The following is a 14,401-nucleotide window of genomic DNA, read 5'->3' as shown; positions in this document are numbered from 1 at the left end:
CTTTAAGAGATTTGTCAGCGGGTATAGAAGAAGATAGAAAGCTAATAGGTGTCAGCTATCTATATCTATATTAGAAGTATTTAGATTAATAATTTCGTATTACCTTATAGATCTACTATCACTACTCTTAACAGTAAGAGTAAGTAATTATTTCTTAACTTTATAAAGTCTATGTTGTAGTAGCTGCCTAAGAAGAGAAGAACTACGCTCTAGTTACTTAAGAACCTTTAGTGTAACGGCGCAGGCAAGACTACTCGGATTAGTATTAGTATTAGTGTTACTTAGAGGCATATAGGAGTGCGTGGGACATTAAACGAGCTTTGATTCGAATAGACACCTATAGGCCTTGTACGAAAGGATATTAAAAGTCTATAGAGCTAGCTGTAGGGGGTGTCTCCTTATATACTTATCTTAGTTGGATCCGAATCGGATCCGACCTCGCAATGAGTGGTAATAAAGAGAGCGGCGAATACTACCTCCGATCCGGCTCTGGGATTGGTCCGATACTTAGCGAAGTTGTAACATCGTTACACTTAGCTTAACAAAGCAACGTTCTAGCTAAGCGTTGATAGTACGCGCCTGTAAATCCTATTCACAAGCTACCTGTGCAAGCAATCTTAGGACTAGATTCTCTAAGTGTTTATTCTAGAAGCTTAGTACTCTACTAAAACAACAGCACTTCACCATATATTAGACACACTGCTTTTCTTCTGTACACTTCCTCTCATAAAGCTAGCACCATCCTTCTTGTTTAGTGTATCTACACTGCCCCTTTGACTCGCACCATTCTTTCTCCTGCTTCTCTTGTCCAGCAGTGAATGACATATAGTCTGGCTTGTGGGTCTGTGCAGTGCGGTTTCCGAGGGCGTGAAGACAGCGGGCGCTGCACAACGCAGTCGAGGTGGTTGGCTTTGCGTGGTAGTGGGCATGAGGTCTTCTTCCGATTGCATGTGCTGTGAAGAGTACTGTATAACCAGAGTTGATGTCGAGAAATTAGCGTGTTCGGGCGAGAAAGCGATGTTGCATGTCCATCTTCGAAAAGTTTTCCCAAAGCCCATTTTCAATGGTTCTGTCCACACGGGAAAGTGGGCAGATTGTTCTGAGTTGAAGGTGTACTGGCGGAAGGGTAGATATGCAGGAAGCAAGTAGAGGTGTTGCGAGGGCCGGGGAGGGCCGACATATGTACAAGAAAGCGATGAAGCATATAATGGGCCCAGATGCTGACGGGGACAAGAGAAAAAGGAAATGACTATCTACCTACAATAAAGGAAGTTCCCTGGATACGTCTCTTCGGGTTCATCATCGTTTGTCTAGATTTTCCCTTCTTCATGGGGATGACACAACAGATAGTAAATCGCTGAATTTGACATGGTATGATACCCACAGCAGTGTCTATGTACCCTCGGTATGTTTGGTCCTACATATTCATAGCAGTGCAAGTGGAAACATAGAAGAGTAAAAAACGCAAAACATGAACAGATATCACGCAACCAGATGGTACTTATGCCAATCAAACCCACCCGTTCGCAGCTAGACGGGCGGAGCGAAATTGAGCGCACGGGCCGGAACTAAGTAAGTAGTGGTGAGTAGTAACACAATGCCTGTCGTGTTTATGCAGTCACTTGCACAAGCTTGCCCCTCATGTGGGGTCATCTTCTGTGCTCAAAACGCGCTACATTGGTGGCGCTGTAAATACAAGCCGCCGCGATGCGAGTGGCATAGTGGTGGTTTATTTTTCTGGGATAGTAAGGGTTGGTACTCAGGAACCGGAGTCTACCTTTCTGTACCCGAGTGCGGGTGTTTCTGAGGGGCACCCGAAAACAAAGAGGGTGAGATTACATTGTACTCTAGAAGTGGAGAGAACCGCTTAAGACTATTGAATGTTGACTCTGTGATTCGTATGCTGCTTCGAGAGAGATTAGGTAGGCAGCATCTTTCGAGGAGGTCAATTGTGATGTTGCGCTTTACTACATCTTCAAGCGTACGAAAGAGGCAATGTGATGCGAGACATTATTGGGGGAGCCAAGGCGCGATTGTTGGATTCTAGACTTGATCGCCTTTTCCGTCTGATAACGATAATAGACCCTAGTACATGTACTTACAGTACTTGAGTATTCTAGGTCAAGACAATGTACGGTATGCAGGAATAACAACATCCAACATATCCCAACGCATCGAATGACATGTTCACTCGCCATCTTGCGCTTCAGACAGTGTGTGCAAAACTTCAGTCCCAGATGAATGCGCTACCATGCGCGGATTCTCCCCACGGGAAACCAGCATATTCATTCTTTAGCTGATCAACCGCATCGTCACCTCAACCGTTGCAAACGTCCCTGCGGAAACAGGCATGGCACGGAACAGAGTTGGTCCAATGCCCCTCCAGAAGCCGCCCAAGCCCTCGCCCCTGTACGTCTTCACAAAACAGTCTCTCATGCTCTTGTACTTTTGCTCCGCTCCAAACCCATCACTCTGCATTTTGCTCTTGATAACATCAAATGGATAACTGCTGATCCAAAGTACTTCACCCGCGAGTCCCCCGTACGCCGCCACCTTTAGTGTTGAAATCTCCGACCGGTCAATGTTGTTGCGTGCAGCGTCAGAATTCATAAGATACTCGAATGCAGTAAACCAACACCCATACGCCTGAGCTTCACGCATAAAGGTCACAGCAGTACCGCGGTAGACGCCGCCAAGTACACCCTGATGTGCCGAGAGTTTGCGTACGCAGTCGATGGGCCCGGTGTAGAGCCGATTCACGCCGTGCGGCTGGGTTTGCAGTCTTATACGAATGTGCTCGATCGGACTCGAGAGAGCCGTGTTGGCGATACCTGCAAAAGCGCCGGCGGCGTAGTACTGCGGGTAAGACAGTTGGGCGGTGCCCGACTTGGCTGTATTGCTGGCCTCGAAAGCGCGGCGCGCATAGTGGAAGCCCCCGAATTGGATAGACACACAGGCTCCGATACCAATTAGGGGCGTTAATGTTCCTTTGTAGAAGGCAAGCGCTCCTTCATTTTGATAAATTTTGGTCGCTGCATCCAAGGCGCCCGAGTATTGGGATGTCGTCTGTAGACGGACTTTGACAATGTCGAATGGTTGCCCAATGAGGACTTGAGCAACTCCGCCTACAGCACCAGCAAAAAGGTCCTTAAGTGTGCGGGACAAGCCGTCCTGAGATAAGTCCTCGTGCTCAATATGAGGTTTCGACATTTTGCTTTCTGCTCTTTCTTGACTCTGCCCTGCAGTCTTACAGTCCCCAATTCTTATTGTCGTGCGCACGAGCCCTGTGGAGGGGCAGTTGTGAACTGACCAGCCTGCAGGTGCCTGTTACTTGCTCTTCACCCAGTTACGAGACCAGAGCGCCTCCCGTGGTCGTGTAATTTGTTAGATGACTTTGAGAACAGTGATGGTGTTCAAAGATCTCGAGAAGATCCAAATCCTAATTGCGTGCTTGTGCACGGACGCACGAATAATGTCCTTCGATAGCCGATGGTTAGCTGCATCTGATGCCTCGAACCGGTCATCTTTCGCATAGCATTAAGCTACCATGCTGATCTCACTTCACAAGTGAGCATGGACAGTCATCAGGTCAGAACAAAAAAGAATCAGATTGCCAACTGGTATCAGTATATCCCATGGACCCCTTTCATCCTGCTAATCAACAGATCCATGGAATTCGTATGTCAATGCGACTCCGGTCCAACGATAAGAGAAACCAATGACAATAGACATGACGAAATGCAGGAAAAGCAGGGACGCGCACATCAACCAAAAGCTTGTCGATGCTGCAAAAAGAGGATGGTCCTTCAAGGGGCGACTACCACCAACGCAGCTATAATACAAAAGACAGGAAAAGACAAAGGGAAAACCAGACAAATGGCCGTTGAGCGAACGTCATGAATGTAGTTCCAGGTGAAGCATACGCACGAGGACTTGCGTAGCGTGTTTCCCTGGCAAAAAGTCCGTAATCTTACACCATCACTTACCCCTCTAAAGCGGTGTGGTTTCGCAAGGGAAAACGCAAACACGCAGTAAGTGCGGTAGTTGAAATTGGAGAAAGCAACTACCAGCATTTCAGTTTACTCCAGAAGCTTTGTCTTGACTCGTCGGAATCGTGCTTCTCGCTGTAGGTATGTGCTCCAGAAAGATTTGCATTTGAGATGGGTAGGGCGGCAGTACGGTTTGCGGCGTTCTCGTTTGCAGTAAGTCTGCGAGCTTCTACAACACGGCGTACAAGGACTATTGAAGGGGTACACACGTTAGCAGATTGGTCTCTGGTCAATTTTCTCTCCCTCTCTCCCTCTCGTTCTGGGAGAAATGGAGTAGGGAAGGGCTTACGAGCAAATGTCTCCTCGATGTTGACCATCTCTCTCGCACTCGTCTCCATGAAGCCGCATTTTCGATTTCGCGCCCACTCCAACCCCTTCTTTGCCTCAATCACCCGTTGACCCTGCAAATCGCACTTGTTACCCACCACACACTTGATAGGTGGTATCTTGCCATTGTCTAACCGGTTGTCCGTCTCCATATCGATCATCTCCATGAAGTAATCCAGTGCATCGAGCGAGTTCGCGGCGGTGATGTCGTAGACGAGAAGAAAGGCATCAGATTGCAAGTTGGATGCCGCCCAGAGACCACGGTATTCTTCTTGACCAGCCGTGTCGGTGAGCATCAGGTAGTAGGGGACGCCATCTATGGTACGTGTCACCGAGTATGAGTCTTCTGTAGCGGATGTCAGAGCAGTGTTGCTGTAAAATGGCTGCACGGATGCCCGTCGCAGACGCGAGTGATATATGTTGTACCTATTGTAGGATCATATCTAAAGACTGCATGTCAGCCGAATGTTGCCTTGCTCAACTGAGAGCGCGCGCGTAGCGTCGCAATGTGTGCGGAAACTTACTCGGACGTCCATTCACTTCTCACGAGCCGTAATGTGATTGAGCTCTTTCCTGCGCGCACATCAGCCTGCATCCCTTGACGTCTCCTTGATCGTTGCGCATACCGCATCCTCCGTCACCGCACACGGTAATCGTTATTCTGTTATTCTCGTCCATGCTGTCCACCTCTTGCGCAGTTTCGATGCCAGTACTCTGCGCTTTTCTTTGGCGGGTTGCAGAATGTGTGATGGTTGTCGCAATCGCGTTTCGCCTCTGTCAGCCCCAAGGTTCTGGCTTGCTTGCGCGTCGCCCCAAAAGACGCCCTTGCTTCTTCCTCCCTGTCACAGCGCAAACCAAAAAGCAACCCCAATAGACTACCGTCCAATAATCGAGTCCAGGTATATCGCAGATGATTCGCGGGATAGGCACGTGCAGGCCAGGAAACACAGAAGAAAAAAAGAAAAGAGTATGAGTGTTTCTTCAAAGGTCAAGTCTTGTTATCGCAAGAGTAAGCAAACCAAGCGTGTTCAGATGACAGAGTGTGCAGGGAACCCCCAAAAATAAGAAAGAAAAAGTGGCAGGTCACCGTCGCACCAGCAGGATGGAGCTAGTACAGTATGGTAAAGGGTAGGACAAGAGTAAGAGCGAGAGTGAGACACGGATAAGAAGGAGTCCAAGGTGGCGGACAGTGCGCAAACTTTGTGTCCTCTACAAATCGAGAAAAAAAGTTGGAATAAAAAGAGGGAAAGCAAGAGAGCAAAAAGAGAGCGTCTAATAATACCTAGGCCATAAGCATCATTCCGGTCGGGCATTAACCGCAACGAAATGAGCTGGGTACGAAGATCCCCTCTTTCCAACCGCGCACACACGCACCCGTCGTATCTTTCTCTTTCATGCCCATGTCAGAAAGAGAAGAAAAACACGAGACTTGGCCGAAAACCGTCGCAAGACCCTGGTCGCGTCTTGGGTGGTTCCAAGAACCAAGAACCAACATGTAAAGTTGGCATCAAGTAAGGCAGTGCATTTACTTCCCTTGACCACTTCAAGCAGAAAAGAGATCATTTGTTGATTAGCACTCCCTATTTCTCATTTCTCGGTCTCAGCCCCTCTAGTTGTCTCCTTATAACATCTACATCAACACATACACACGCTTTCTCACGCGCACCCTACACTCACAGCACCGTCTCCCCTCCCTCCCTAACCCCCCCAAAAGCAAATTGCTCGGGCCGCATGGGGACATGCAGCGGGCCTGGAGGAATCCAGGGGAGGTGACATGCCGGAGTAGGATCCTGGCTAGTTTGATTGGGTGGCTTGACGAGCCGCCGGGGGACGGGGAAAACAACTAGTGCACGTTGCTGTTAAGTGGCGTTGCCTTGTCCAAGTCCCTTCCCTCCCCCAAGTCCTCTGCTCATGGTAAGCTGAAAGTTTATTCTGCACATCTTTGCACCAATCTAGTAGACCACATACATACACAATGCGCCATAATCTCCAGGTGCTGGAGGGACATATCCGAACTTACGCTGCCTGCATTGCGTGTGGGTTACCAGGCCAGGATGTTGCAAAGTGCGCTACGCATGTAGATGAAGAAGATTAAAGTGTTTGCTCGTATATGGGAACCTATCCAATATTCCACTTTTCCTCTTTTCGCGCATTCCCATTCCATGAGAAACACGCCTTGATTCCTAGAGTTAACCATTCAGCCAGCCAGCCAGTCAGTCAGTCAGTCAGTCAGTCAGCTTCCTTACACCATCTTGTTCATTTCATCTCTTCTCACCACACCCTGGCATCCGTACGTCCCGGAAATTCCCAAAGAGCAACGCCATGGGCCAGATCCCGTATCCACATCGCCGCGACCAAAAAAAGCCCCGTAGTTCCCGTCCCGATTACGTCAAGTTTCTCTTTAGTGCCTCCTCACTATTACTCGGGAAATTCTCAATGTAAGCAGCAGCATTTCTTAGGCCGACGTAAGACATGTATGCCAAACAGGCGTCTCCAACCAAAAGTCGCCACCAAGTCTTGTCGAGATTTTGTGCCAAACTATTTTCTATTCTATATGCATACCTGGTACATACTTGTCTGCTTGTTTCCCACGGCGCGCGCAGATGCGTGTTACATTTGCACATGTTTTTTTGCTCCTCTTAGCTAAGCCCAGCATCACCACGCAAGCGAGCCTTTCCAGGCTGGTTACCCATCCGCTTCACTTTTAAGCCAACGGCACACATGGGCTGAAAATCAAGGAAAGAGTAGACCTAGACTCGGCTGGGTTCGGTAGACCCTGCGAGCCCGTGTCAGCTTCCTTGTTTGTTGCGTGTGACATTGTGGCGTGGTTTTGGTGATCTCGCTCGGGGAGGCAACGCAAACACTACAATCAAACCCACAAAACCGCATGATAGTATATTCACAAAGGAAAAATTATGAAAAAAAAGAAACCATCCGCAACAAAGTAATGTTTCCATATCGCACATGCCCGACTTTTGCACTGCCACGTTGCGACGTACTGCACAAGTGTCGCAATTCAACCCCTTCTGCATTCCTTTCCAATTGCAACCCAAAACTTCCATAGAGTTCACAATTTTGGGCACAAAGGAAGTTTTCTTTCGCCAAAGTTCTTAGTTTCAATAGAACTTTACGTAAAGCAAAGAGATAGTCATCCAAGAAATCGTAGTATAGCTTGCCTTCTATAAGTCGGTTGTAAGAAAAACATGTCACACATGTCCATACCCTTTACGCCCAAAACTTGAAACACTCATAGTAGTCAGGATGAAGAGTGAGGCCAAGATACAAATGCCTCTTATCTACGCGTATTCAGGGAATGCGGGGTAGGCTGGATCGGTCCTCATTTACCATGCTAGTGGTAAACGGGACATGCACATATGTTTATGCAGGTGGGAAAAAATGGGCCAGGGGGTACAAAGGGGTCGAGGTTAGTGGATGGGATGGTCCCTGAATCACAATCATCCTTACATCATGTCCTGCCCTTGCAGCCCTAACAAATACACACAGGAGCCTAGATTGCATGACTGGGATAGATTGACTTATAAATTGACCGATATCATGCGTATACACGCCCATGTGATTGCTTCCGCCTTGATATCCACACCCATTCGTTGTATGTTCTGTCATCGCCTCTAACGAGTGCACGATACCTCCTGAGCACAAGAGAAGTGGAGAGACGAGGAAAATAAAAATGTAACAGCCGGTGTCCTTACACACCCATTCCTCTCCGACGTCATGGAAAACCATCCAATATCTACAACAAGACTAATTTTGCGCCGCAATACCCAGTCATTGACAAGAGCAAGCACAGGCATTCAAATACATGAGATGATCGTGTGAAATGTACTCCAGTATTCAACCCGCGAATCATAAAGCAGAAAAGATGACGCAGAAGAAAAAGAACAAAATGAGGCGGGGAAAAAAGAACATGAGAGAGTCTAAAGCGTCTCGAGTATCACGTATACAATCGCCACAGGATTGCAAAGGCCGTTAAAAAATAGAACTGTGTACTGGGGTATCGTTTGACCAAAGACGAAAATGACACGAAACACAAGAGGAGGCGCGGGAATGAGAAAATATCGTCCGTCTTCAGGAATCCGGCTCAGTTACCTCGTCGATCACCGGTGGTGGAATGAAGCCTTGCGCAGAAGCTATTTCCGTACGTGCCGCTTTGGGGGCATGAGATTCGCTAATACTGCCATGTTGCGGCGATCGTTTACTGGGTGTGGCCATTGATGTGGAGGGACTAAATGCTTGCTGTCCGGCCTCGGACTTTGTTTGGTGGTGACGCGGTGAAGCGCTCTTCTTGCTCTTGTCGCTTGCGGCTGAGGATGTTCTCGGCGATACTCGCCCTTGCTATGAGAACACTGACATTAGTACGGGTTCATCTATACAGCTGTGGCACAAGACGCATGGCTTACCTGCTTTGCCCATCGTAATCCACACGAATTGCACAGGTCACGATTCCCAGAAGGTCCTCTCCGCCACTCAGGCGTTTGTCTCGTATGGCAATTCGCGCAATCCTTTTGCATCTGTCCAGCACCCTTTCTCCTCTTTCGTTTCTTCTTGGCTGCCAGCAGCGTCTGTACCTCCTCTGCAAGATACCGATTCCGCTTTTCCATTTGACGTAACTCATACTGCCAGCTGGTACTTCTTGTCGTCTTGAGTTCATCAAAAACGTTGTCGTCCGAAGCAAGACTTTGATCTTGGTGTCCGATCTGCAGACCGTTGTGGCCGGCAAATGTGGCCGGTGACTCTTCGGTCGTCACATAGAGGGGATTTGTAGCAGTTGTCGATGGGGTGGTGTTTCCAGTGTTGCCAGAGTTTCCGTTATTTCTAGCCACAGATCCCGGCATAGGTGAGGTTCCCCCTAACATATATGAATCTCGCTCCTGCTTGGTGTTTGTATACATGGAAGGGCGACCAGAGGTGCTGTTGCGTGAGTACTTGAGGAGTCGCGTTTGTCCGACGACAAAGGTGGGCTTTTGGCCTTCGACAGCATCTCCGGGATAGATTGTGGTGAAAGCTTGAAGTACTTGGCCACGCTTGTTGATCATCTCGTGTTTCACTTCGCCCTTTCTGCCGCCTCTTGCAAACTCGAGTATCCGCCCAAAATTGACCTTGGACTCCTGGCGCATCAGAGACTGAATGCTGGTGCCAACCAGATCTTCTGGTTGTTTGTCCAGGAGCTGCCGTACATTTGACGAAACGTATAGGAACATACCCGACGTCGACATCTTGGTCCACAGCTCATTGTCGCCGACACCGCCAGACTCGCGCACAATGGTCTTGCTCAGCGTGTAGACTGGGCGCTCACGCCCAACGAGGATGATGCATTTCCGGCCCTTGCCCTGCTCGGTATGCAACGAACCATGGCCTTCGAACCACATGTAACCACTCTTCTTCCGCCGTATCCTGAAAACGACATTTACAGAGGCGCCGCTTGTCGTCTCTTTCAACTCTCTGGTTACTGGGACAATGTCGCTCGGGTGGCAAACGGAGGATAACGCCGTTCCAACAAGCTCGCTTGGGTCGTATTCTAATATCCGGTTACTAGCAGGCGACAAGTACAAGAAGAGACCCTTGAGTGATAACACGTGCACCACGTCATCGCAGTTTTCGAGGAGAACCTTGTCCCAGATGCGTCTCGTCATTTCCGAATCCCCACCTCCACTATACGCGGCAAGGACGTTGGACACTTCATCTTTTGATATTGTTTGGCCTTGTTCGGCTTGTTGTGGTTTAAGGTGGTCACTAAAAACGTAACTTGGTATAGACACTCCGCGCTGGTAATTGACTCTGTAGGAACCGTCTGTACCACTGTTAGCACAAATCTGGGGTTACAAGATAAAAATGCAAAGCCTACCCGAGTTCTTATTCGTCATTGCACCCGGCTGTTCTACAAGGTCGACCTGGAAACCAATGAAGAATTTGATCTTGCCACCGGGCTCCCAAGCGATAGGAATCATGGTCAAAAGGTTCATAAAGGGCTGTCCACCCCTTCGATAGTTGATCAGACTGATTTGTGCCTCTGCACGATTCTCAATCATATTCTTCAAATAATAAACTGAGTCGTCGTCGACGTAGTTGCGCTTGATGCCGGATTCGACCTTGCCATCAGGGGCTTGCAGAAAACGACAATTTCGCCCAAGAATCATATGTCGTGTGTAGCCGGTAAGTCTTTCAAAGTTTTCCGAGCAATATACGATGGGGATATCGTCCAGCTCTGCGTCGCACACGACAAAAGCACAGGAAAGGTCAACGGAGCCGATATCGATCTGGGGGTCAGGTCTGGTGGCAACTCGCATCTAGTCGGTGGTTAGCTTTGACTAGCCATGTACAATGGCTGAGTGGTGAACGTACCAATACGGCAAGCATGTCAAATCCGGTTGACGAATACGCGTTCTTGAACTGTGTCTTCATGTGAGGATTCTGGTGCATGGTTGAGGGAAATCCGCCAGCGGGTGTCGGCCAGGGAACGTTGGATTCGCGCAACTGCTTGTTGATGACGTCTTTGGGCAAATCCTGTGCAGGGTCTTGTGCTATAGGCTGTTGATTGCGCAGGGAAGCCAGTGTCATGCGTGTGGGGACGCTGTTGGACGAGTGGCGGTCGCTCTGAGGCCTGGAATGGGAACGTATGCTGGTCTGGTCTTGACTGAGTGCTCGACTGAGATAACTAGATCTGCCTGACTTTGGGTCGGGTGTGTTGTTTAATGAAGGGTGTTTAAAATGGTCCTGGGCTTGTGTGGAAGGTGTATTGTTGCTGCCATTGTTAGTGTTGGTGTTGGCATTGCTATTGTTGTTGGGAGTGGCGTTGTCCTGTGAAGCAGTGGGAATGGGACCGACAAAGTCTTGGTTGAGGGGAGAGCCGAGCAGGGGAGAGTTGAACTGGTTGCCAGGAAACATGTTCATGTCCGAGGGCATCATGTTGAGCGAGTCGTTCATGTCGAGCGACATGTTGATGCCATTTTGATACGACGACATTTCTAGGTCGAGAGAGGTTTTCTGGTGCATGGGCGAGGCATAGGCCGAGCTCGGGGCGGTCATTTGGGGAAAGGGCGATGCCTGGCCTTGGTACTGGTTGCCGATGCTAAGGTCAGTAGCGGGAAGCTGGTCGTTCTGCATGGCGGCTGTGGAGCGTGGGAACGAGGTCGTGTTGGAGTGCATGAGGTTGTCCATGGTGGTTGAGGACATGTCGAAACGAAAATCCTCCATGTCTCCGCCATTGGGGTCGCCAAAGTTCATCATGCTCAGGCGGCGCGTCTCAGGGCTTCCCAGGTTCATCTGCTGTGAGCCTCGCGCGAAGGGCGGCATGCTCCGCCTGCGGTTTTCTTTGTCGTTCTGGGTGACCATTGAGTCGAGCGACTGGCCATCGGACATGTCGAAGCCGTTCATGGCACCGGCCTCGAGCCCCATCATTATGGACCCGCTGTTGGCCTGGCCGTAGGGCCGCGGAGGGTATGGGTAGCCGTTCATGGCGGGCAGTGGGGTGGGCGTGAGACTGGGGCGGCGGGAAACAGCGTCAAGCACCGGGTTGTGGGCATCCAAGAGAGCGGCAGGCGCCCGTGGGCGGTGTTGTGCGCTATCGCTTCTGTGGCCCAGCGGTGCGTTGTGGCAGTGGTGGCGGCGGCGGCGGCGAGGGAGAGGAGGGTGAAAGCAGCGGAAGCGGCAGAAGCAGGCGTGGCGGCGGGGGATGCAGGCAGCAGCGACAGGAACGAGCAGGGCGAGGCAAGTGGCATGCGAGGGCGAAGGGCGGAGGGCCAGCTAGGCGCAGGCCATTTGGAGAGGCCGCGGGATGTGGTCGGGCAGGTCTGGGGGTGGGAGGGGGGGTGTGGAGGTTGGATGTGCAGGCTGAGATGTGCAGGCTGAGTCGAATGCGCTAGCGGCCAAGAAGGACCGGGAGCGGGATAGTTGCAGAAGAGCACGGAAAGATGTCAGTGGCTTTGGCGCGCAATGCTCGGGGGCCTCAGCACGGGCGGTGCGGCCGTAGCAATAGCATGCGCACTCGCACGCATACATACACTACTGGATGTGGACACAGACGCAGACACAGACGCACATACATACATACATACATACACATGTATACTACACCACCCACACAGGGCCCGTCGCAGCACCAGACGGACCAAAAGCAAGGCCGCCATTAGCGCAGCCAGCCAGTAGCCAGCAGCCAGCAGCCAGCGGCCATGAGCAGCCAGCAGCCAGCAGCAGCAGCAGGGACCACACTGCGGCCGTCATGGGATTCTGGGAATGCCATGCCTGCTGCTGTCATGAGCTGCCCTGCTTGTTCTTCCGAGTGGGACCGATGCACGCTCAACCGGCGACCCCCTCGCAGGTCGCGGTGCCCTCGCAGCCCCTCTGACGCGGCCCACGGCGGGCAATTGGGCGGCCTCGCATGCCCGTCGCCCATCCCGCCAGAGTGGAGAGGCTGGTGCTGAGGCTGAGGCTGAGGCTGCCGCCTTTCCTGGAATCGCCTAGCGCGGGACGGGACTTGGCGCGCCGCCCCCGGCTGCGAGATTTTGGCACGCCTGCGACTGCACGACGTGCGCGCACACAGCATGATTGTGAGGAGCATTGCCGCCCGCACTGGTATGTATACACGCCTGTCCCGACTCTGCCCACTGCTGACTGTCCATCGCTAGGCTCCTGGGCACTCGCCCGTTGCCAGTCCCGCCCGTTGCGCCGCTTCCTCTCTACCGACATCGCCGCCATCGAGGCTTCGACCGACAACAGCCTGAAGCAGGTCCAGTCGCTCGAGGCCCAGCTCAACACCCACCTCCACCAGCCGCTGCGCTCAATTGACCCCGAGTCCCCGCCCCGCGACCATGTGGCCGCGCAGTACCACCTGTACAAGCAGCAAGGTACGCCATACCCCACCTCCACCATACCCGCATCGCAACCCTACTAACATAACATGCTCCAGCCAAGATGCTGGGAAAGCTGGGATCCGACATTGCCCCGCACTACCGCCCACACACGCTGCTCAACCACCCGCCCTCGCCTGCCGACGTCACCCTCGAGCTGCTGCTCGCCTCCGAAGCCCATCAAGGTCATGTCACGTCGCTCTGGAACCCCGCAAATGCCCGCTACATACACGGCATCAGGCAGGGCGTCCACATCATCTCGCTTGAAGTCACCGCCGCCCATCTGCGTCGATCCGCAAAGGTTGTCCAGGAAGTCGCCCGCCGGGGAGGCATGATACTGTTTGTGGGAACCCGTGATGGCCAAGACAGGGCCGTTGCCAGGGCCGCCGAGCTGGCCAAGGGCTATCATTTGTTCGAGCGCTGGATCCCTGGTAGCATCACAAACGGCCAGCAGATCCTCGGCAGGTGCAAGACAAAGGTCGTCAACGAGCTGGATGAGGAGGTCAAGGGCTTTGACGAGCAACTCTACGACCGGCCCGCCCTTCGCCCGGATCTTGTCGTGTGCTTGAACCCATTGGAAAACTATGTCCTGCTCCACGAATGCGCCCTGAACAACATCCCAACCATTGGCGTCATTGACACCAATGCCGACCCCACTTGGGTTACCTACCCCATCCCGGCCAACGACGACAGGTAAGAGTGCTGTGACGAACCATTGTTCCTGCTGTTGACACTGCCATAGTCTGCGCTGCATCCAAGTTATCGCCGGTGTGCTAGGTCGGGCCGGAGAGGCTGGCCAAAAGCAACGTCTCGCCGCCGCTGCCGAGGGCAAAATTACCTACCGTCCCGCACAGGGACTCACGCTAGCCGGAGCAGACGCCGACAGCGACAAGTCAGGTGCCTCGACTTTGCGAATGGGCGAAGCCGCTCCCGGAGGGGATGTCGCCGAAGCAGTCCAGAGCGGACTCGACAACGCAAATGAAATGGCTGTGCAAATGGACGAGGTCAGCAGCCATGAAAGCCACCGAACAAGGGGTGGCCGGGACATCAAAGTCGTTTCGTAGAAGGGAAACCGTTGCCATGGGCAAAGAGACCAATGCAAGATGTGGTTTGGGGCATGAGAAGAAACGTGTACACAAAACAATGGGCACCTGCTACCTC

At 51.7% G+C, this 14,401-nt stretch overlaps 4 protein-coding genes across 4 annotated transcripts; 1 reads left to right on the top strand and 3 right to left on the bottom strand.

Moving 5' to 3' along the window:
• Positions 1 to 1,902: 1,902 nt before the first annotated feature.
• COCSADRAFT_33637 (uncharacterized protein) lies at positions 1,903 to 3,404 on the bottom strand. Its single transcript, XM_007697398.1, has one exon. It carries the CDS (start codon positions 3,208 to 3,210, stop codon positions 2,293 to 2,295), a length of 918 nt encoding a protein of 305 aa, XP_007695588.1. The 5' UTR covers positions 3,211 to 3,404; the 3' UTR covers positions 1,903 to 2,292.
• Positions 3,405 to 3,981: 577 nt separating this feature from the next.
• COCSADRAFT_276539 (uncharacterized protein) lies at positions 3,982 to 5,229 on the bottom strand. Its single transcript, XM_007698105.1, has 5 exons — positions 5,003 to 5,229; positions 4,901 to 4,949; positions 4,803 to 4,819; positions 4,339 to 4,722; positions 3,982 to 4,239 (listed from the first exon to the last, which is right to left on the bottom strand). Exons 1-5 carry the CDS (start codon positions 5,052 to 5,054, stop codon positions 4,064 to 4,066), a joined length of 678 nt encoding a protein of 225 aa, XP_007696295.1. The 5' UTR covers positions 5,055 to 5,229; the 3' UTR covers positions 3,982 to 4,063.
• A 3,233-nt stretch (positions 5,230 to 8,462) lies between these two features.
• Positions 8,463 to 11,792, bottom strand: COCSADRAFT_167978 (uncharacterized protein; the record flags this gene model as incomplete). The annotated part of the gene is made up of 4 exons (XM_007698104.1): positions 8,463 to 8,729; positions 8,795 to 10,185; positions 10,240 to 10,681; positions 10,737 to 11,792. The coding sequence occupies 4 exons, from the start codon at positions 11,790 to 11,792 to the stop codon at positions 8,463 to 8,465; spliced, it is 3,156 nt and encodes a 1,051-aa protein (XP_007696294.1).
• Positions 11,793 to 12,934: 1,142 nt separating this feature from the next.
• COCSADRAFT_167977 (uncharacterized protein) lies at positions 12,935 to 14,304 on the top strand (the record flags this gene model as incomplete). The annotated part of the gene is made up of 4 exons (XM_007698103.1): positions 12,935 to 12,965; positions 13,019 to 13,237; positions 13,300 to 13,933; positions 13,983 to 14,304. 4 exons carry the CDS (start codon positions 12,935 to 12,937, stop codon positions 14,302 to 14,304), a joined length of 1,206 nt encoding a protein of 401 aa, XP_007696293.1.
• Positions 14,305 to 14,401: the final 97 nt, after the last annotated feature.

Source organism: Bipolaris sorokiniana, assembly GCF_000338995.1.
Source record: "Bipolaris sorokiniana ND90Pr unplaced genomic scaffold COCSAscaffold_2, whole genome shotgun sequence".
NCBI classification, from domain to species: Eukaryota; Fungi; Ascomycota; class Dothideomycetes; order Pleosporales; family Pleosporaceae; genus Bipolaris; species Bipolaris sorokiniana.
This window is presented reverse-complemented; position numbering and strand designations above follow the sequence as displayed.

Coding starts and splice junctions, on each gene's coding strand:
- COCSADRAFT_276539 (XM_007698105.1), bottom strand. CDS start 5,054: ATGGACGAGAATAACAGAATAACGATTACCGTGTGCGGTGACGGAGGA. Junction 4,950..5,002: donor GTGCGGTGACGGAGGATGCG/GTATGCGCAACG, acceptor ATGTGCGCGCAG/GAAAGAGCTCAATCACATTA. Junction 4,240..4,338: donor CATCGAGGAGACATTTGCTC/GTAAGCCCTTCC, acceptor CCCCTTCAATAG/TCCTTGTACGCCGTGTTGTA.
- COCSADRAFT_33637 (XM_007697398.1), bottom strand. CDS start 3,210: ATGTCGAAACCTCATATTGAGCACGAGGACTTATCTCAGGACGGCTTG.